At 35.1% G+C, this 21,515-nt stretch overlaps 1 protein-coding gene across 6 annotated transcripts in view; it reads right to left on the bottom strand.

Moving 5' to 3' along the window:
- The window catches only part of CLCN3 (chloride voltage-gated channel 3), a gene marked incomplete at both ends in the record, with an annotated part of 59,420 nt that extends 40,041 nt beyond the window's left edge, over window positions 1–19,379 (bottom strand). For 3 of the 6 annotated variants that reach the window (XM_080710785.1, XM_080710787.1, XM_080710789.1), the window contains one exon: window positions 19,220–19,379. In XM_080710785.1, the coding sequence (XP_080566911.1) occupies window positions 19,220–19,379 (160 nt within the window). Of the gene's footprint in view, window positions 1–8,065; window positions 8,145–19,210 lie in introns of those variants that run through there. The other 3 variants (XM_080710786.1, XM_080710788.1, XM_080710784.1) reach the window with 2 other exon arrangements.
- Window positions 19,380–21,515: the final 2,136 nt, after the last annotated feature.

Here is a 21,515-nt window from a genome sequence, read left to right as displayed (position 1 = left end):
CGTGTGGGTCTGGGGATGGAACCCAGGGGCATTCAACCTTCGAGCTACACCCCTGCCCTATTTTTTATTCTTTATCCTGAAACAGGGTCTCACTAAGTTGCGGAGGGCCTCACTAAGTAGCTGAGGCTGTCCACGAACCATGATCCTCTGGTCGCAGCCTCCTGAATACTGGATTACAGGTGTGCGCTACCACGCCTGGCTATGTGTTAACATTTTTAAGAAGCAACAGTTTAATATGCAAATTATCCAACTTTACCTCTCCACTTCATCTTATAAATGAGGCATACATCTTTTAGCTAATTGACACAAGCATTAATTAAAATTTTCTCATATATAAAGGAGAGTTTTCTTTCTTTCCTATAAAAATATTTCAAGAATTGATTAACTGGGCAATAAAATGTAAATTTTCTAAAACAGATATATGGAGTAGAGCTTTGGCTGACAAAGAGGTCTTCAAGTTGAAATAAAGGTGGTGAGACCACTGCTTCCTTGATTACGTCTTTCACTGTCCTCAGCTAATGTTCTTCTTACAGTTGGGTTTTTATTAAGCTAAAAATAACAGAACTTACCTAAGAACTTAGTTATCAATGCATATGCAGCTCTCATTTATTTATTTATGAAGATGATACTGGAGATATAACAGAATACCTTTTGGAAAACACAAATAAAGGTCCTTTAGCCCACAGTATTTTCTTGTACTGCCCACATGCTTTCCCCCAACAAATTCAGTCAGGGATACCCTATGGCATAGGAAGAGAGCACGACAAGGATCACAGGGAACACACTTCAATATTACCATTCCTACCTTTCAAATTAAGGCTTCTAAAACCCACACAAAAGACAAGTTATAAAAGCAAATACTTCTGAGTTGTAAGAGATGGGATTCTGGGTTTCAAAAGGCTTAAGTAAAAGGCTTAGAGTTTCCAAAATAAGCCTGATGAAGAATCAATTTTGCCCAATTACATGAGGTTTTTCTAAAGAAGGAAGAGAACGAATAAACAAGAGTTATGATTCTTAAGCTGATTATTTCCTTCAGCATATTACATTTTCTATAAATGAAATATACATGAGACTATACTACTAGCCACACTTATTTATAAGCCAGGTATCTTTTCATTTGTACTATCTGACATCCATTTCACATTATTAGATGCACATAATTTTTGGTTATTTCAGATTATAATATTCAATTGTTACAAATTTTAATTTAGTAAACCTTTAGGCTGGCTTGTCACTGTAAAAATACCTAAAATATGTGCATTTTCTCAGTCTTTAAAATTATTTTAGTGCATTGCAACTATACATCACAGTGAGATTCAATGTGATAAAAACATAATATACACAGTTCGTGTGTGTGTGTGTGTGTGTGTGTGTGTGTGTGTGTGTGTATGTTTTACGGGGAATTGAAGCAAAGGGCTTTCTATCCCCAAACTAGATCTCCACTACTTTTTATTTTTTGTATTTAAACAGGGTCTTACTAAGTTGCAAGGGCCTTGCTAAATTACTGAAGCAAGTCTCACATCTGTAATCCTCCTATGTCAGCCTCTCAAGGGCAAGGATTACAGGCATGTACTCCCATACCTGGCTATTATTCATTATTCTTTAAAGAAGTAATTTTTCTAATGGGGAAAGAGCCAAGAATACTGGGACAGCTGGATATTCACATGGAAAGGAATATTAGACCTCTACCTCACATGCACAAATAAAAAATAATTCAAAACGAATTATAGATCTAAATGTAAGCATTAACAGTATAAAATTGTTTATTCCAAAAGCTTAATTTCAAAGTCATTATTACTAATAGTACCATTGCCACAAAATAATTTCATAGTTGATTTTACTTGCATGGTTTTTTTATTTGTTTGTTTGGGTTTTTTTTTTTTTTTTTTTTTTTTTTTTTTTTTGTGTGTGTGTGTGTGTGTGTGTGTGTGTGTGGTACTGGGGTTCCTGGAAACCCTTCTACCTCCGGCTACACTCCCAGACCTATTTTATATTTTTATTTGAAAACAGGGTCTCTTAAGCCAGTGCGACTGGCTTCGAACCTGCGTGATCCTCCAGTCTCCGCCTCCCAAGCATGGGGATTACAAGCGTGCACTACCACGCCCGACTACTTGTATGTTTTAAGATATGTAGACATCCTTCTCTCATAGTAGATTAGCATTATTAGGGAGTACCTTCTCACAAACATTTGCACATGTGCCCTTGACCTTTAGACAATAGATACAACCTTAGACTTCACCATCATTTTCCTCTTTGCCTTTGGTGTTCCAGCCCACTTTTTTCTAAATCTCTTTAAATGTTTAAAATTTTTTTAAAATGCTGCAGTAATAGTCACAGGCACAACTTTGTTCCCAACACTCATGTCAGTATGCTTTAGCAGATGTCTATGACAACAATACACCCCCATTCTCACCCTCAGGCTGCTCCAGATTCATCTTATGCTGTAGCAAGCCCACTCCCTTACTCCAAGTAGAGCTAACTGTGCCTCCAGGTGAACACCTAGAAATTAGTTTTCAACCTTTTTTGATTGTGGCCCACAAAAAATATATTTCTCACTGATATAAAATACAAACATATGCCCAAGTAAAACTAAAGCTTCTAAGTAAACTTAAAAAAAAATTTTTTTTTGAGTGGTACTGGGAACTGAACACAGAGGCATTCTACCTCTGACCTATATACCTAGCCCTATTTAATTTTTAAATTTTGAAACAGGGTCTCACTAAGTTGCTGAGGCTGGCTGCAACTTCTGATCCCCCTGTTTCAGCTTCCCAAGGAGTAAGATTACAGATATATGCCACCAGTCCTGGCTGGTAAACTTAATTCTTATTAAAGAATATTTACTTTTATTACTTGGTTATAGTTGTTATGGTTTAGATATAGATGTCCCCTGGAAAAACTTAAGTATTGGCAATACATAAATGCTTGGAGATAATAAAGTAATTGAATCAGGAGGGTCCTAATCTCATGAGTAGATTAAAAGGCTGAGTGGTTTTGCTGGATGGCAATCCAGACAGGTGGGGCACAGCTTGGGAGGCGGGTTTCTGGGAGTGTGGTTTTGGGGGCTATACATGTCCACCAGCTCCCTGCGCTCCCTTCTCCTCTGCTTTCAGCCCCATGATATGAGGGCGGTATCCCTCTGAGAACCCTGCCACCACCACCATCTATGCTTTGGAGCTGGCCCTATAGACTGAAACCTCTGAAACTGAGTCCCATTAAATCTTTATTCCTCTATGTTTTGTGTGCCAGTAATTAAATCACTGAGTGAGAATGTTGGCCAAAACACGAGTGACTTTACTTTCTATTTTCATTTTTTTTTATACTAGTAGGTCACAACCCAATCAATTTCATGCCTAACATGTTAAAACCTATAGTTTAACAAATGCTTGTTTAGCAATAAATTTTATAATCATATCAACAGTAGCCTAAGACTTTCCTGAACGGTGAACACAAATAATAGTTTTCCATAAAAAAGTAAGCACATAAATTACTCGATAAACTATCCTGGGGTCAATCTCCAAGATGAGAGAGTAGTGAAACTTGTCATTTAAGCTCACAGTACAGATAGATTACTGTTGTATCAAATGCACATAAAACATATAAACTTTTAAAAACACACAGAAATATGTGTGTGTTTAATGTATGTATAAAAGAATACAGAAATAACAAAATTCAAAGTATCCTCTCACAATGAGGTTACTTCTGCATATTAAGAGCAGGAAGTCTAGTCCTCAATATATATTTATTTTTTCTCCCTCTGTGACCTTACTGATAAGACATGGTCATCCTGGTAAGGGAAGGGAAAGTAAATGTTACAAGCTGATAGTAGAAGTTCCAGAAAGCTAATGATAGTAGGAGTTCCAGAAAGTTAACAGACTTCCAAATTAAAGATTAAACATGTAATGCCAACCATAGTGTTCTGAACCTAGTAGATGGTCTATTAAATGTCTGCTGGAAAATGATCAATTTTAGCTATTAGTCTTTTATTTATTTATTTTTGGTGTGTGTGTGTGTGTGTGTGTGTGTGTGTGTGTGTGTGTGTGTTACTAGGGATTGAACCCAGGGGCATTCTACCTCTAAACTACACCTCAAGCTCAGTTTTATTTTTATGTGGAAACAGTATCTTGCTAAGTTGCTGAGGCTGGCTTTGAACCTATGATCCTCCTGACTCAGCCTCCCAAGAACTGGTGTTACAGGTATGCACCACCATGCCCAGCTACTACCAGTCTCTTCTATAGGTACAAAACAGAGACTGGAAAAAATTAGCCAAAATGTTGTCAGAGACTGGCTCACTTTGAAATCTTAATACACAAAACATTTCTGAAGTATGAGAAATCATGAGATAACATAAATTCAGATATTATGGGCAATATAAATTTTATGACTATTTCTAAAACAATAGTATAAAACAGAGTTTTTAACCAAATAAGGAATATTTATTTGTTCTTTTAAATTATAGCCACTTGGACAAATTATTTTTTAAGAAGAGTTTTAACATCTGTTGGATAAAAATTAGGGGTGGTAGAAGTATAAAAATTACTTGAATCCTAAAATCATTTTACAAGGAACCTAAAGAATATCTCTCTGCAGTAAGAATATCATTTTCTGTATTTCTAAATAATGTGCAAAAGTGCTAACTACTAATACTTTCAGTAGGGAAGAAAAAGGAACCAATTCACTTTTTGTATATACTAAGAACAAAAAAGCTTTATTTAAATATATCTGCCTAAGCTGGGCACGGTGGTGCACACCTGTAATCTCTGTACTTGGAAGACTGAGACAGGAGGATCACAGGTTTGAAGACAGTCTCAGGAAGTAGTGAGACTCATCATCATACCGAGACTCTGTTTCCAAATAAGAAATAAAATCAGGCTAGGGTTATAGCTCAAAAGTAGAATGCCTCCAGCTTCAATCTCCAGTAGAACACACACACACACACACACACACACACACACACATCTACCTTTCTTTACTATTCCTTCACTGATTTAACAAAATATATTAGTTTTGATGCAATAAAGTTAATCAGGCATTTATTCCTGTTGTAGCATTTACTCATTCTATCCGCCAGGATATGTCCTATCAAATTTCCTGTGTTCTTGATGATGACCTACTTTATAGCTCTTGTCAAAGGGAGTCTTATCACTTCCTCTCCTAAAATGCACAGAAAACGCAGTCTATGTTATTCACTAAAATTTATTAACATCCGGGGGGGGGGGGTTGTTTCTTTTCAACTCAGAAATCCTTATGCCTCTAACTGGACTTAACAGACATTCCAAAAGTATTAGTTATTATTAATATACCATTATTATCACCATCATTCCCCACAGAAATTAGTCTTACTTTATTTATACACAAGAGCTCAGTAAATACTTTGAGTAAAACCATGTTCAAGTAGTTTTTAAAGATTCATCATGGAGTAAATGGAGACTTCAAAGAGCAAATTCATTATAAGGGGTTGGTAAAATAAAGATATTCAACCTCAAAATCACTTAAACTTTATGAAATGAAGAAAGTCAAAGTAACAAATAAAACTAACAGCCCAAACAAATCAAGATTTTTTTTCTGCTAAAAAAAGGAAAACACAGTTTATGAGAGAACTTGATTGTTTCTATATAGGCTATTTATCCCCCAAAGATGGCTATTTCTAAAATTACTTCTTAATTTCTAATCCACCAATAATATATTAACTAATTCTATTTTTAATCTACTTATACTTCTAGTTTTTGTATTATTCACTTGAGTATGAAGCTTCATTTACCATCTCACCTTTTTAAACTGATAAAAGTGCTAAGTCTAATTCACCCAACAAAGGTAATTCTTAGCTTTACCTTCAGGGATTCAGTAAACAAATCTATGTTTACTTTATTGATAGTCATAGCAATTTTAGCTTTATCTTCTTTTTCACTCTTTGCCTTCAGATCTATTTCTAATCATTATAATTTTGTCCTCACTGGGAAGCTGACTCAGTTTTCTTGATTTATGTTAGCTGCCAATCTCCAAATCAACAGTTTCTTTGTGTTGACTCATGGCTACAATGGGCCATAAATTATAGAAAACAGCCTCTTATCCATAGATACTAAGATAGCAGAGTATGTGTTCGGTAATACAATACAATCAAGTAAGCCTAATAATAACTAAGCTGATCTATACCACAACTACACATTACTTTAAAAAAACTATTTTGATAGAGCAAGTCTTATTAAAGAAAAGAGGACCCTATTTGGGCCACGTAGAATGGGATTTATTTAAGTATGATTCCTAAAAGACAATTTATGAAAATATAATAGAAATTTTAAAAAAACATATTTTGGTATCATCAGTAACCATAGCTGCTCTCATATAATCTTTAACTTATTCTTATTGTTTGTATATTTTACACAGAATTAGTATATTTTACACTAATTCTGTCAAAGACTGACCAGACATCACACAGGAAATTTAAATTTCTCAAAGCCCAGGCCTTCTAGTTTGTCATCATTAGCAAACGGATGTTGTAATAGCTCAGAGAAAACATGCCTGTCTGGTTTTACAGTTTAATTACTGATTAACAAATACTGTGACATTTGAACAATCATTATTCATTCACCTTGCTTCCTGTTTGAAGAAATTCTTAACAGAAAACTGATGACGGGAACATAGGGGAAAAGGAGAATTATGATCACAATATTAAAAATAGAAAAAGATATCTGTGTAATGAAATTTGAAATTTTCTTCTTTGTGCTCTTAGATGTTTCCTCAAGTGTCCTAATATAATATATTTACTTGTCAATTGAAATTTTATAAAGAGGAAAACTCTTTAAGAGAAAGTAAAATACATGCAAAACAATCTTTACAGTTTTTTCTCAAAAAATAAAAACCAACCTTTTACTAACTACAGAATTCTACAGGACAAATAATACTGCAACTGTTCAGAACCTAAAATAGTGTCTAGCAGACACAATGTAACCAATAAATGATTGTAGAATACATTATAAGTTTTAAATTCTAATGGGACCTTAAAGTGTTATTGAAACATAATGTATATTCTAAATAATTTAAATATCTTAAATAAAATAGGCTAAATATGTTCAAAAAAGTCATGACTTCCTAATTTACTTTATTAATAAAAGTTTGGGTTAAGCCATGAAATAACTTTATAATATAATGAAGTAATTCAAATATGGCTCATAAATTCATGCAGGTAGGAGATCTTTCTTGAAGTTAATTTTGTTCTAGAATAATAAATGTTAACCAGTCAAGTTTTAGAATATCAATTTAAGAAAAACGAATAAAAGGGCAATCTAATTAACATATAATTAGTTTTAAGCAGACCAAGGCAGTGCCTGTCAAAAGACTTACACCATTACTGGGTGCCTTTCTATTTGACATAAATGCTGTTAAAATGCAAAAGATATCAATAAAGTAAACACAGATCGGTTTACTAAATCCCCCAATGTACATTTTTCCTGATGTGTAAAAAGCACCTTAAATATGTTTTAACAGATCAAATTTCATTTCTGTGAAAGACAATATCGTATGTTAATCTGCTATAATACATACTAAGTAGAAAATGTTAATATAAAAATCGGTTCTTTGTTGCCATTTTAAAGTGTTCTAAAATGTAATTAAGAGTTTGCACTCCAATTTTATTTTGTGATATAAAATCTACATGTAATCGGGAGCAGATGAAATATAATACCACACAGACACTTGATTTCCCTGTGTCAGTGAAAGGAAACATAAGTTTTCTGAAGGAAGAAAAACAATTTTTAGGTGCCAACCAACAGGATGTTAGCTCTGTAAAAGCGGCTTAATTCATTTTCGTAGTTAAATAGAAAGGATTTTCACACAGAAGATGGAGTCGGAGCCCGATGTGATCTGAAGCAGTACTAATCTGCGCTGAGAAAACAATCCGGGACGACTACAGAACCGTTTTGAAGGTTGCATTCCCCCCACTAACAATCCGGTGCAACTGAACCACCCACTGCAGTACTGAAAGGAAGGAGAACCTGCTTAAACTAGCAAACCGCCCAGCATGCAAAACAAACATACCAACAGAGGATTCGGAGCAAGGGAACAGTATTACCTCTTTTATGTAATTCCCTCAGGGGAATATTGTCTCCTCCCCCGTCATAAGGCAAGTAGGGATCGGAAGAAGCATCCATGATTAGAATTTTTAAGAAGAAGAAGAAAAAAAAAAAAAGAAAAAGAAGAGCTTGCTAGCTTAAAAAGACAGTGGCATTTTTTCCACCCCTGCTGCAGCAGGCAAGGGAGATGCCATATTTGATGAGGGCAAGAACTGTAGTTCCACTCACTGAAGCAACTGGGTTCTTCCACAGTGGATGATGTCATCAAAGGGAAATTATTGCAGCCTGGTTGCTAGTGGCTACAATCTAGCAAGGCTTAGTGGCAGAACAGCCTCTAATCAGGTCCTGCTACGTATGCTGATGACTAAGCGCCAAGTATAACAGACAGAACTGGTTTGAGAATTTTAAAGCACTCACAATACAGCTTCAATAGCACCAGTGAGGACTGTAGTAAGCCAATTTGGGTTTTAAGATAAATAGGAGAGAAAAGTATTTAACACAGAGACATGAAAGGAAATTCTGGGTGTAGACAATATTCCTTGTTATTTCTAATGTAGCAAGCTGGGAACTACACAATAAGGTAGTATGTTATGTGCTAATTTTATGCAGTAATGTCATGTGAGTCTTAACGATGAAAAGCTAAAACATTCCAAAGGTTTCTCAAGAGACTTGATTTCTACTATATTCATAATTGTCTAAAATGTATAGCAGCTTTCTACTGAAAACTAAAATCTGAATAAGTGAACAGCTGAGCAGTGTTTAATCTCACTAATCCCCTCCAGCAGTGTCTAATTTTCCTTCCTTCAAGGAACTAGCTCATAAGACATTTTAGCTTTAGAGGAGAAAGGAAAAACTTATCAACCAATATACTAAGTAACTTTACTGTGTGCGCAGAAAGTATGCAAAAAGAGATTTACTTAGCAAGAAAGTTTCTTGTCCCTCCTACCTTCCTATTTTTTCCTACCTCAAAAAGATTTTGTTCTTTAGATTTTTTTAATGTTTCTCGAAGTACTCCAACTGTCTCTTTGCTAGATATGTTTGTGAAATTTAAAAATAAAGTTTTATTTAAAATTGTCATTCCAAACAAAATTGATGCTCATTTGCAATCAGAGTTCAAAATTTTACAGCTACCTCTGAGGTGATAGCTCAGACTGGAATAATCTATTAAATGTCTATGTTATGTAGTAACACTAAATTAAAATGTATCTTAGAGACTATTCCATAGAACTTAGAGCGTTTCTACAAAATTTTATTTCTCCTGTATTGAGACAACCTCTAAGGTTCACTTCAACTCAAAATGTATACATGAAAAAGAAGCAGAGATCTCATCGAAATAAAGAGAAGAGAGAAATTCTATTCAATTTGTTTAGTACATTTTAGTTATCTGTGGGTCTTTTTTTTATTAATTTCATAGGTCAAACTAGTTTCAATGCTTTAAAATTTTCAAATCTTAGATAGAGAGCTCTTGCTACCAGCCCCCCACCCCCAGGAATCTGAGAGACCAGGGTTCCAAGAAAGGAATACAGACTAGAATTACTACCACAGAAATGTTCCACTTAATCCTGACATTAGCTATCAACATTAACAGTCAGCTAGCAGGACAACTTTGACCACAAGCTAAATTCATTAACCAGCTCAAGGTAAAAGTAGCCTTTTATGGTCTTAGTATGTTCCACCACTGTACAGTTTTTCTGAAAATATGTATCATAAGGCATTTATAAATAATTAGCTTTTAGGCCACTATTCATGTTCTTGTATGCCTTTAAGTAAAAATGAAAGGCCTATCTATAAGTTTTGTTGGCATTTCTAGGCACCATCCTAACTTGTTTTTCCTGATAGACAACTTGGTCATAAAGAATGAAAATAACAAGCGGCATTAACTTCAGGGAAGAGGATGTCTTCCCTGTAAAATATACTGGCAGTGCAGCATAACTAAAAGTTTTATAGACGTATTTATTTTTAAAGATCTAAATTTGTGTATTGATATAACATTAGAATTATACCTGTATTTGTAGAGAACTAATCAATCTCTCAGTCTCTGTCTCTCCTTTTCCCTTTCTTTCTTTTTTTAGGAGGGTACTAGGCACTGAATCTGTGGGTATTCTATTTCTGAACCACATTTCCAGACATTTTTTAAAATTTTATTTTGAAACAAGATTTTGCAAAGTTACTGAGAGTTTCACTAAGTTGTTGAAGTGAGTCTTGAACCTGTAATCCCACTGTGTCAGCCTCCCAAATACTAGCATTGTAGGCATATGCCACTATGCCCCGTTGAGAGCTTATTTTTTTATTTCTTAATGAGACAAAACAAATTTTGCAATTGGTATCGCTAAGGAATGAGGAAGAAGTGGAGAGGAGGGCTTCACTCAGTGCCTAAGCACATTCCATAAGTCAGCAAACCTCATGCTTATCGAGTGCAAGGACACCACTTTCTCTTAAAGTGAAAGAATCATTACCTAGGCTAAAATGCTTTCCAGTTACACTTCAAAAAGTACAAAGTACCCTGGGAGGTGAGGCAAAAAAGAACTTTGACAAAGATTAGGTATTCCCAGGTTAAAGAGAATTACAATAAGGTGAGGGTGAGATGCAAGGAGAACAGAAGGCAAATTCAAGAATTAGTGTGCACAACTTGAGGAAAACACTCAGACTGAAGTCCTGAAGAACCAAAAACACTAACGAGGTGCACATGTAGGACTTAAAAATTCAGAAAGAGCCAGCGTGGTGGTGCACACTTGTAATCCCTGCGCTTAGGAGGCGGAGACAAGAGGATCACACAGGTTCGAAGCCAGCCTTGCTGGCTTAAGAGACCCTGTTTCCAAATAAAAATATAAAGTAGGTCTGGGAGTGTAGCCCGGAGGTAGAAGGATTTCCAGGAAACCCAGTTACCACCACCAAAAAAAAAAAAAAAAAAAAAAAAAATCAGAAAGAAGGGCATTGCTATTTTCAAAAGCACCCTCCACACCAATCTCAGCCTGTAAGATTCTGGCTGGTTCTCCACCTCCTCTCTTAGATGTGTTGCATATCTGTAGAGTGGGGCAGGCCAGATAACAAGGACATCACAATGCTTCCACTAAGGATTCAAGAAATCCACAACCTTAGTTCTAAGAAAGACTTAGATTTAATAATAATTTCTGATACTGTTTTTGCTTTTAGATCTAACTACCAATTTGCAAAAATACAGGGACAGAGAAACATAATAGCTTGGGAATCCAATCAGAAAAACACAAACTAGGAAAGAATGAGCTAATTTCTTCAGCAAATAAATAGGGAAAAAGGGAGGGGGAGCCTATAAACTTTTAAAAAAATACTTAAAATATATATCAATTGTGATGTATAATATTTTTATGCAACATATGGGAAAATATAAAACAACATTGATTTTAAGTAATTATTCACATTTTACTTGTGATAATAGTCTTAAAAATTTTTCATAATGTATAATGAAATATATATGCATATATGTCCATATTGAATTATATATTTCAGATTTCAAAATAAACAAGATGAAATAAGACTGGCCATAAATTAATGATTGTGAAGCTAAGTGATATAGGCAAAGAGGTACATACTACTCATACCCATACTTTTAAGATTTTTCATTCTGAAAATAGTTTCTAAATGATTTTCTAAATTAAAATCACTTGTATGAAATATTAATAAAATTATATCCTAAATACTAATAAAATTATATCCTTTAGTTTTCAAACTAAATACACGATCACTAGAAGCAGCAGGTTAATAAGTACAACTTACAATGGTTAGTGGCTACTATACATCTACATTAGGAAATGTAATAATATGGCATTACACTTGCATTGTTGGTTCTCCTCCCTAGGTGAAGCATCAACACACATGCACACATAAACACACACACACACACACACACACACACACACACCACTGCAAAGCTACACAGTTGGCTACAAACTTATAATATCGATGTCAAAGATTGACAGGTCAGAAAAGAAATTGAAAAAAATGGTTTAGGAACTGGGAATGTAGCTTAGCGATAGAGAATAGGCTCAGCAACATAAGGCCCAAGGCTCAACCTGAGCACCAGAAAGAAAAATATATAAATGAATTTTAATAAATTTAAAAGAAAATTAAATGCCTGGCAACATGAAGTGGTTAATGAATGGTGGAACTTTCCTGGTCTAAGTGTATATGGAACACCACTATAGAAAACATAACCTAAGACACAAGAGTCACATAAATAAATAAAATTTTGCATATACACCCCAGGGTACATGCTTAATATTCAAAGGAGCATTGTTTTAACCACCAAAATCTGTTAAGAACTTAAAGACCTCACAAAAGTAAAATGAATGAACAAGCTATATAGATCATTCATTAAAAATGAATGATACAGTCTAAAACCGGGCGTGGTGACGCATGCTTGTAATCCCTGCACTTGGGAGGCGGAGACAAACCAGCCTCGCTGGCTTAAGAGACCCTGTTTCCAAATTTTAAAAAAATATGAAATGGGTCTGGGAGTGTATCCCGGAGGTAGAAGGGTTTCCAGGAACCCAGTACCACCAAAAATAAATAAATAAATAAATAAATAAATAAATAAATAAATAATACAATCTAGAACAAAATCACAAATAGCTACTACCCACTACTACTACAAGGATGATCCTTAAAAATCAACAGTGCATAAAAACAAGAAACAAAGCCATATAATACACCAACTTATTCCATTCATTAAACCTTCAAAAACTAGCAATACTAAATTCTTTACACTGCAAACTTAGATGATTAAATCATAAAGTAAAGCAATAAAGCAACTAAAAAGGAGAAAATATTTGCCTCTAGAGGAACAGAAAGAGGTCATGATTCAAGAAGCACATGCAAGAAACTTCTGGAATATGGCTATGCTTTATTTTCTTAACCTGGGTGGACTGCAAATATGCTTTTTAAAAAAATAACTCAATAAACTATACAAATACATTTCATGGATTTTTTTTGACATGTGCAAGATCACAATTAGAAAATCTTTGAGTTAGAAAATTATTCTAAAAGTCTCCTATTAATATCTAATGTGGATTTTTTCCTTTTCCTCTCCCTCCTCCTCTTCTTACCCCCACTAAACCCCTCTAGTTTTATCTTACTTATAGCCTTAATCTGTTGCAGGTAACAGTTTTATATAAGTATCAACAATGACTTTCAATTTCTTCTAAAACATGATTCCTAAGAAATTTCTCCTTCATGTTCCTAACTCTCCCAAGGCCAGGTGAAAGGTATTACTGTATGCACACAGGAGGAAGATTTACTCACTGCCCATGAGATTCAAGTGAGAAAGGCAGAGTAGATAGTAACATATGGGGAGGGCGGCTCTCCAATGACTTAATTGTAGTCTTCTTTGGACTTCTTTTTTAATTTTTGTGTTTTTTTTTTAAGAGAGAGAGCAATAGCAATAATTACAGATGATATTTGAGGTACAAATCAACAGGCTAAGAATTAAGAATTAAGCTCAGAATTAAGACTGAAGCTCACTTCTTTCCCCTGATTTTGCATGATACCCACCCAGTATTTCATGAGCCTTGTTATCTTAGGCACATTATAAGCTCGGCACTGGTTGATTATCAATAAAGGTGCTACGACACTCTTACATAAATACACAGCTTTGGGGACAAATACACAATTTTGGGCAGTCCCCTACTTCTATGAACATTCAGTAGGTTAAGTAGGTTGCTCTCACTGGAGCAGCCTGCAGATGTAGGTGCAGGAAATGTTTACAAGGTAAACATTTGGCAATAGTATATGAAGGATATCAAATATTAGAAGAACACAATCTTGCTTGGAGTAAGTATCAGATGAACTCTGGAATTATTTCTAAAAATAATTCTGAGTAGTCCATTTGAAATAGTTGTGACCTTTTCACTAGAGACAGCCATTAAGTAGTAGCCGTAGTTAACTGTTTTGTTAACTTTAACAATTTCTAAAACATCAGTTTCCAAAGATTAACAATGTAACTATTTTATATTTTCTAAAAGGCTTAGGAATTTATATTGCCAAACTCTACTTTAGAATTTGACATGTTGCCAAATGTCACATTCATGAGAACAATACCACCAATGTTATTGGTAGAGGCCAAATAAAACAATACAACTAAAATTGGCTTGTCATCTACCACAGAAACACACACAAGTATACCCTCTAAAATGCTGTAGCAAAGTCAAATTATTCTAACTTAGAATTCCTTTCTTGAATTTCTGAGCTTCTCCACAACCTTATACTATCAAAATTTTCTTTTCGTTACAAGTCTACATACAAGAATACTTTGTTTACTAAAAAGCTATACCTGGATTATTCTGTTAGTGTTACTGAATTGATATCAAAGAGTTTGGTTATCCTTGAATATTCATCGAAATTAATCAACTCCAACAATCTTGGCCGAATTTAGATGTTTTATCTTTAGAAATAATTCTACTACCAATTTTCAAAATACTGTATACTGCCATCTCTATTCATAATTATTAAATTTACCACTAGTGTTTCAGGGGTTTCTACGAATCTTAGAAAAGGAGTGTAAAAACCTTACCTTACATGGTTTAAACCTTGTTTAACTACCTCTCAGTCTGGGTCCCTTCCTTCGTCCTTTCTCTCACTCCGTGTACCCCAGTCACTGCCCTTTAAAGTTTCACCCTCCTTTCTTCCTGAAAGCTTTCTCACAGGCTGTTTGACAACAGCTTTTACACCATCAGTCATCCTCTATAACTTACTTCAGTTGAAGACTATTCGATAAATTCTAAATTCTATTGATGAAAAGTCATGTGCTTCATTTTCTTTTTAAAATTCATATGTTTAGGGAGCCAGGTGTGGTGGCACATGCTCACAATCCTAGCATTTGGGAGGCTGAGACCGGAGGATGGCGGTTCACAGCCAGCCTCCGCTACTTAGTGAGTCCCTTTGCAACTCAGTGAGACCCTGTTTCAAAAAATAAAGAATAAAAAACAGGGCTGGGGAGGTAGAATGCCCCTGGGTTCCATCCCCAATACTGAAGAAAAAAAAAAAATATATATATATATATATTTAAGTAATGGGGGTGGTACTACTGTCTCACATCTGAACCTGCACCTTCATTTATCTACTTTATTTTTTATAAAGTGCTTTTACTGATGCCTTATAATCTCACATCATAATGTAAATGTTGACAGTGACATACATGTACAAGGCACTAGGTGCTTTCCCCACCACCTCCCCATCTTCCCCCTTCCCAATCAAAGCACTGAGATTGGCGTTAGTATTTTCACATATGTACACAGTCAACAGTAGTAATTCCATTAATGAACCTCAGTCTTTCCTCTCTCCTTCCCTTAGACCACCTCCCAGGTTCCACTGAGGTTTCTCCTTCATTATCTGGAGTCCCTCTTATATCCTAATTACTCCCTAGCTTGCCATATGAGAGAAAACATTTGACCCTTCACTTTATTTGACTGGCTAATTTCACTTAACATAACATTCTCCATCCTTTCATTTTCCTGCAAATGACATAATTTTGTTCTTCTTTATTGCTGGGCAGAATTCCATTTTGTGTATTTCCCATAATGTCATCAATTCATATGTTAATAGATATCTAGGCTGATTCTATAATTTGGCTATTGGGAATTGTGCTGCTATGAACATGGATATGCATATATTATTGTAGTTCTCAAATTTGGGCCCTTTGGAAAGATACCCAGGAGTGGTATAGCCAGGTCAAATGGTGGATCCATTCCCAGTTTTCTGAGGAATCTCTACACTGACCTCCATAGCAGCTGAAATAGTTTACAATCTCACCAACAGGGTAGAAGAGTTCCTATTTTTACCACATCCTTGCCAACACATTGTTATTTTCAGTCCTTGATGATTGCCATCTCAGTGAACTACACTACTGTTGAATACAAAAGCTGTATGGAAAACACCAATGGCTGCTTACCCTACAGTCATTCCGAGTTCTTCCCTTCATTTCATTTGGTTGGTAGCATGTCTAAGTCCAATGAAGGAATCCTAGTTGTCCTACCCAGGCAATGATCTCATTTCCCTTTGCCAGTGAACCGTCTTAGTTTGAACACATAACTTAATTCTGGGTGGTGACACAGAGAAAATATATTCATAGAGTTCTAGGAAAATTATACTGCATTGTGCTCTTGTCCCTTCCTTTCTGCTCGACACTCTCCTATTGAAGACCATGAGTAAACACATTACCAACACTTGATAGCAGTGTGGAAAGATGGAAAGGACTAGATCTTCCTATTTCTTTCTGCTTTCCTGAGTATATTTCCTGTTTACATAAAGGACAAAAGTGCTATTTAAGCACACAAAAAAATGAGTATACTGTTATTTTTTACCTGATTTTGCAAATTATTAATACATGTACTTTTAGCTCATACCTTTGTCATTAAAATGCTTTTGTTAGAGAAAAGAAAATAAACATCAAATGACTAATTAAAAAACATCAGCGATAGCCAGGTGTGGTGGCGCACGCTTGTAATCCCCGCGCTTGGGAGGCTGAGACAGGAGGATCTCATAGGTTCGAAGCCAGCCTCAGCTACTTAGTGAGGCTCTCAGCAACTTAATGAGACCCTGTTTCCAAATAAAATATAAAATGGGTCTGGGAGTATAGCTCGGAGGTAGAAAGCCCCTTGGTTCCACCCTCAGTAACACACACACACACACACACACACACACACACACACACACTCGGAGGTAGAAAGCCCCTTGGTTCCACCCTCAGTAACACACGCACACACACACATCTAATAAGATTTCTTCAGACAGAGAAATATCCCACACACAAATATGACAGTGCTTCCATATATGGAATAAAGAGCAATGGGAAAAGTAAAAATGTGGCTAAATCTAAATAGAGACTGACCACACTAAATAGTAATAAGGTCTTATGCAGTTTACAATGCATGAAGAAGCTGGACATAGTGGTGCACCCCCATATTCTCAGCTATTTGGGAGGCTGAGGCAGGAAGACTGCTCGACCAAGGAGTTTGGGGTCATCCTAGGAACACAGTGAAACCTCATCACTTAAAAATATAGACACGAAGAGTTAAACACTGAGGACAATAAAGATACAAGCAGAAGAGGGATAAAAATAACAATTATTCTGAGGTCCTTATATTTTCCATGAAGTGGTAAAAAGTACTAATTTATATAACTAATAAATTAAAGGTACATATTATAATCTCTAAAATAACCCACTGAACAAAAAAGAATATATATAACTAACAAGGTAGTATAGGGAATAGACAGAGGGGGAAAGAAAAGAACAGATATAATGAAGAAATGTATATTGGTGATAATGTTAAGTAGACTATAGGTAGAAAAAAGACAAATTTAAAAATAAAACAGAAGCTGAAAATGGTGGTACATTACAGGCGTGGTGGTGCATGCCTGTAATCACAGTATGTAGGAGCCTGAGACAGGAGGACTGCAAGTTTGAGGCCATCCTCAACAAGTTAGCTCAACTCTTAGCAACCTAGCAAGACCCTGTTTCAAACAAAAAGTAAAAAGAGGCCAAGAATATAACTCCAGCACTACACACACACACACACACACACACACACACACACACACAGTGAGAATGAGAAGACATACCGCAAAGTGAGAGAAGACATTTGCAAAACAATTATCTGACCACTCAGAAAGCACAGCAAACTCTGATAAATTAAAAAATAGGACTGTTGGGCATTTCAAAGAGGCAATCTAAAAAGCCAATACATGCACAAAAAACTCATAATCTATCAAGTAAATACAAATTAAAACCAAAATGAGAGACTACTGCATCACAATAGAATAGTCAATATTTTTTAAACTGATAATATCAAGTATTAGTGCAGATATGAAACAACTAGAACTTCCACACAATACTGGTAGAAATTCACATGCTATGGCCCCTTTGAAAAATACCTTTTGTAGTGTCTGATAATGCTGAGATACACACACTCAATGATCTAAGCACTCCATTCCACAAAGAACTTTGTACAGAGAGTGCATTAAAACACATTTACATGAAAATGTATAGCAGCAAGAGCCAAAACCAGCAGAGAAAAAGTCTGTATGTTAGCTGTAGATACAATAAGTAAACTGCAGCATAGTCACACAATGGGATACCACGCAGCACGGGAAATAAATATATTGCTATATGCAACAATACAGATGAGCTTGAAACACAAGTAAAAGAAGCTTTACATAAAAGAGCACATACGATTCTTTTTATATAAAGTTTAAACACATACAAAGCTAATCTAAATAGAAGTTAAAATAATGAAATGAAAAGGGGACCAAGAGAAGATTCTTGGAGTACTAGTAACATTTCTTTCTTTCTTTCCTTCCTTCCTTCCTTCTTTCTTTCCTTTCTTTCTTTTTTTTTTTTTTTTTTTTTGGTGGTACTGGGGATGGAACCCAGGGACCTTCTACCTCTGGGCTACACGCCCAGACCTATTTTATATTTTATTTGGAAACAGGGTCTCCTAAGGCAGCTGAAGCTGGCTTTGAACCTGCGCAATCCTCCTGTCTCAACCTCCCAAGCGCGGGGATTACAAGCGTGCACCACCACGCCCAGCAATATTTCATTTTTTATTGAGGGATAGTTATACGAGTTGTGTTCACTTTACAGGTATTCATCAATTTCTACACATATAATGATTATCCACCTCTCTATATCATATTATATTTCAATTTAAAAGTTTACCCAAATGTGGGGTTTTCTTTGGGGATGATAGAAATGTACTGGAACTAGACAAAAGAATTGGTTGTACAATAGTGTGAATGTGTCAAATACCACTGAAGTATACATTTTGAAATGGTTAAGTTTACGTTGAGTGCATTCATCTCAATTTTAAAAAGTTTTCCAAAGCCAGGCATGGTGGCGCATGCTTGTAATCCCCGCGCTTGGGAGGCTGAGACAGGAGGATCGCGCTGGTTCAGAGCCAGCCTCGCTGGCTTAAGAGATCCTGTTTCCACATAAAAAAGTAAAAATAGGTCTGGGAGTGTAGCCCGTGGGAGTGTAGCCCGGAGGTAGAAGGGTTTCCAGGAACCCCAGTACCACCAAAAAAAAAAAAAAAAGTTTTCCAAAAAGTCCATCTAAATAAAACAATGCATGTATTTACAGTTAGATATTCAAGGCTGCCTACACGGAGCTGCCACACTGAACTTACCAGCTGCTGTGTCACCATCTAACAAATTGTCATCCTCGGAGGTCTGAAAGTCCATAATAACGCCTGCTCCATCTAGAAGTTCCTCATCACTACTTGCACTTGTTATGCTGTTGTAGCTGTTCCTATAGTAGCCTCTATGGAACAGTTGCTCAGACTCCATTTAGCTGTCTGATTATCTGGAAGAAAAGAAGGGGAGGGAATGGTTTCAACATTTTTCCAATATATAAAAAAAAGCAAAGCCTCTAGTTTATTATCACAAAAGATCTATGTGGGGAAGGGCTAAGTGACGTGTGAATATATGCCTCTACCATCTTGTACCCTATTGAGATGTATGACTAGAATGCACCAATTTTTTTAAAAAAGTAAAAGAAAAATATAATGTATGTATTAAAAATACTAAGCTCATCCACTGTAACAATAACTATCTCTATGTTAAGTTGGGGGGGATTTAATAGTTTTTTTCTCACTTATGCAGCTACAAAAATATAAACTATTCAAGTAGTAGTATAAGCCAATCTCCAAGATCAATTAAGTTAAACAAAAAAGTAAAGTACAGAGATGCACTTAATAGTATACTATATGTGGGATTTTCTCCTCACAAAAAGGGGGATAAAAAGAGAAATTCTGTGCATAATTGCTTGTAAATATGCAGATTATATAACTGAGGAATTTCCAAGAAAGGAAATAAAATGGCTGAATTCACAGTTTTGAAAGGGACACTGTCCTTTGTGAGTATATTGCCATGTGCAACACTACCTAAATTTTATTTTATTTATTTATTGTAGTACTGGGGATGGAACCCAGGGGAATTCTACCTCCATGCAATAACCCCAGCCTTATTTTTTATTCTTTATTTTGAAATAGGGACTTACTGAGTTGCACAGGGCCTCACTAAGTAGCTGAGATTTTGCACAAAACGTCTCAGCCTCCCAAATGCTGGGATTACAAGTGTGCACCACCATGCCCAGCACTATCTAAATTTTAAAAGCTAATACTGCAATTTAAATTTTAATATTAATTTTCTTTTCATTTCATTATTCTAAAATTTAAATCTTCAGAATCCACAGTTAAACATTAACCATGGGGAAAAAATAAAAAGTAGCAATTCATTTTTTCAGAGCAGGTAAAAACAAATAAGCGTAAGTTTACTCATATTACTTCCAAGTAGTTTGATTTTAAAAATACATCACTTACCCACTCAACATCAAATTAAGAACTTAACAGCAGTGTGTTGACATTAGTGAAAGACTTGAAAAGTACTTGTGTGAGACTTGAGAGACACAATCATAAAAGCAGTCAAACTAGTAAGACTTGTAAAACAAGACTGATTGGTTAGGTCAAAGTAAGTACATAAAGAAAATGAAAGACAGCTAAAGAAAATAAGCATACTCCAATCTAGTGCTGACTTCTACTAGAGACTTGAAGACCAAAAAAAAGCAATCATTTGCTTTCAACAAATTTTCCTTCTGCATATGGAAAATTAAATAGCTTCAGAAAGCTTTAATAATAAAAAGCATATAGTTCTTTTATAAAAATATTACTAATAACTACCACCGTTTTTAACAGGCTTATTATGTAAACTCCCTAACTTAAAGTTTACTTTAAAGACAGTGCATTTTGAGTGCTCCTTGAGATCTTGAAAGTACTTGAGAGTACACCTCTATTTCCCAGCGTCTCGCAAATGACCAGCCCAATGTATGGTCAATAAACATCAAACTATTTATTCATTCACTCCATGAGAATGAAGAGAGAAACATACTTAGTTTTCAATAAACAAATTCTCTCTGCAACAGCATTCAACTTGGAGGAATAACCAAAAACTAGCTCATAAATTACACAGAAAACTAAATTTTTTTTTTAGTTTTGCAACTTTATATTTTACAGTTACCTCTACCAAAGATGGCTATTATATTGAAATTATTTTATACTTATGTTAAAGTTTTATAGTTTTATAGTTATGTTAAAGTTAAGTTTTATAGTTATGTTAAAATAGAAAATTATGAAAATAACCACTTAAGCTAATAATTCTGCAGGTCTTTGAAGATAAGTAAACTAAATATTGTGATTCTTACATAAACAACCAAAAGGCTTTTTAAAAATAACATTAATAGTTCAAGAACCATTTTATTTTATCAAGGCATAAGAGTAAGATTTTTGCAAAGAACATAGACATTCTCTTGTTCATCTCTTTACATGATGATCAGAGAAAACGGGCTTATGTAATAACATACGTCAATGATTATAAACTACACAGCACCAGGAAATCTCTCTAAAATAATCAAATTTTTCTTTGTAC

Source organism: Muscardinus avellanarius (assembly GCF_963383645.1).
Source record: "Muscardinus avellanarius genome assembly, chromosome: 14".
Taxonomy (NCBI): Eukaryota; Metazoa; Chordata; class Mammalia; order Rodentia; family Gliridae; genus Muscardinus; species Muscardinus avellanarius.
The sequence above is the reverse complement of the archived record's forward strand: the minus strand, read 5'-3'. Positions and strand labels throughout refer to the sequence as shown.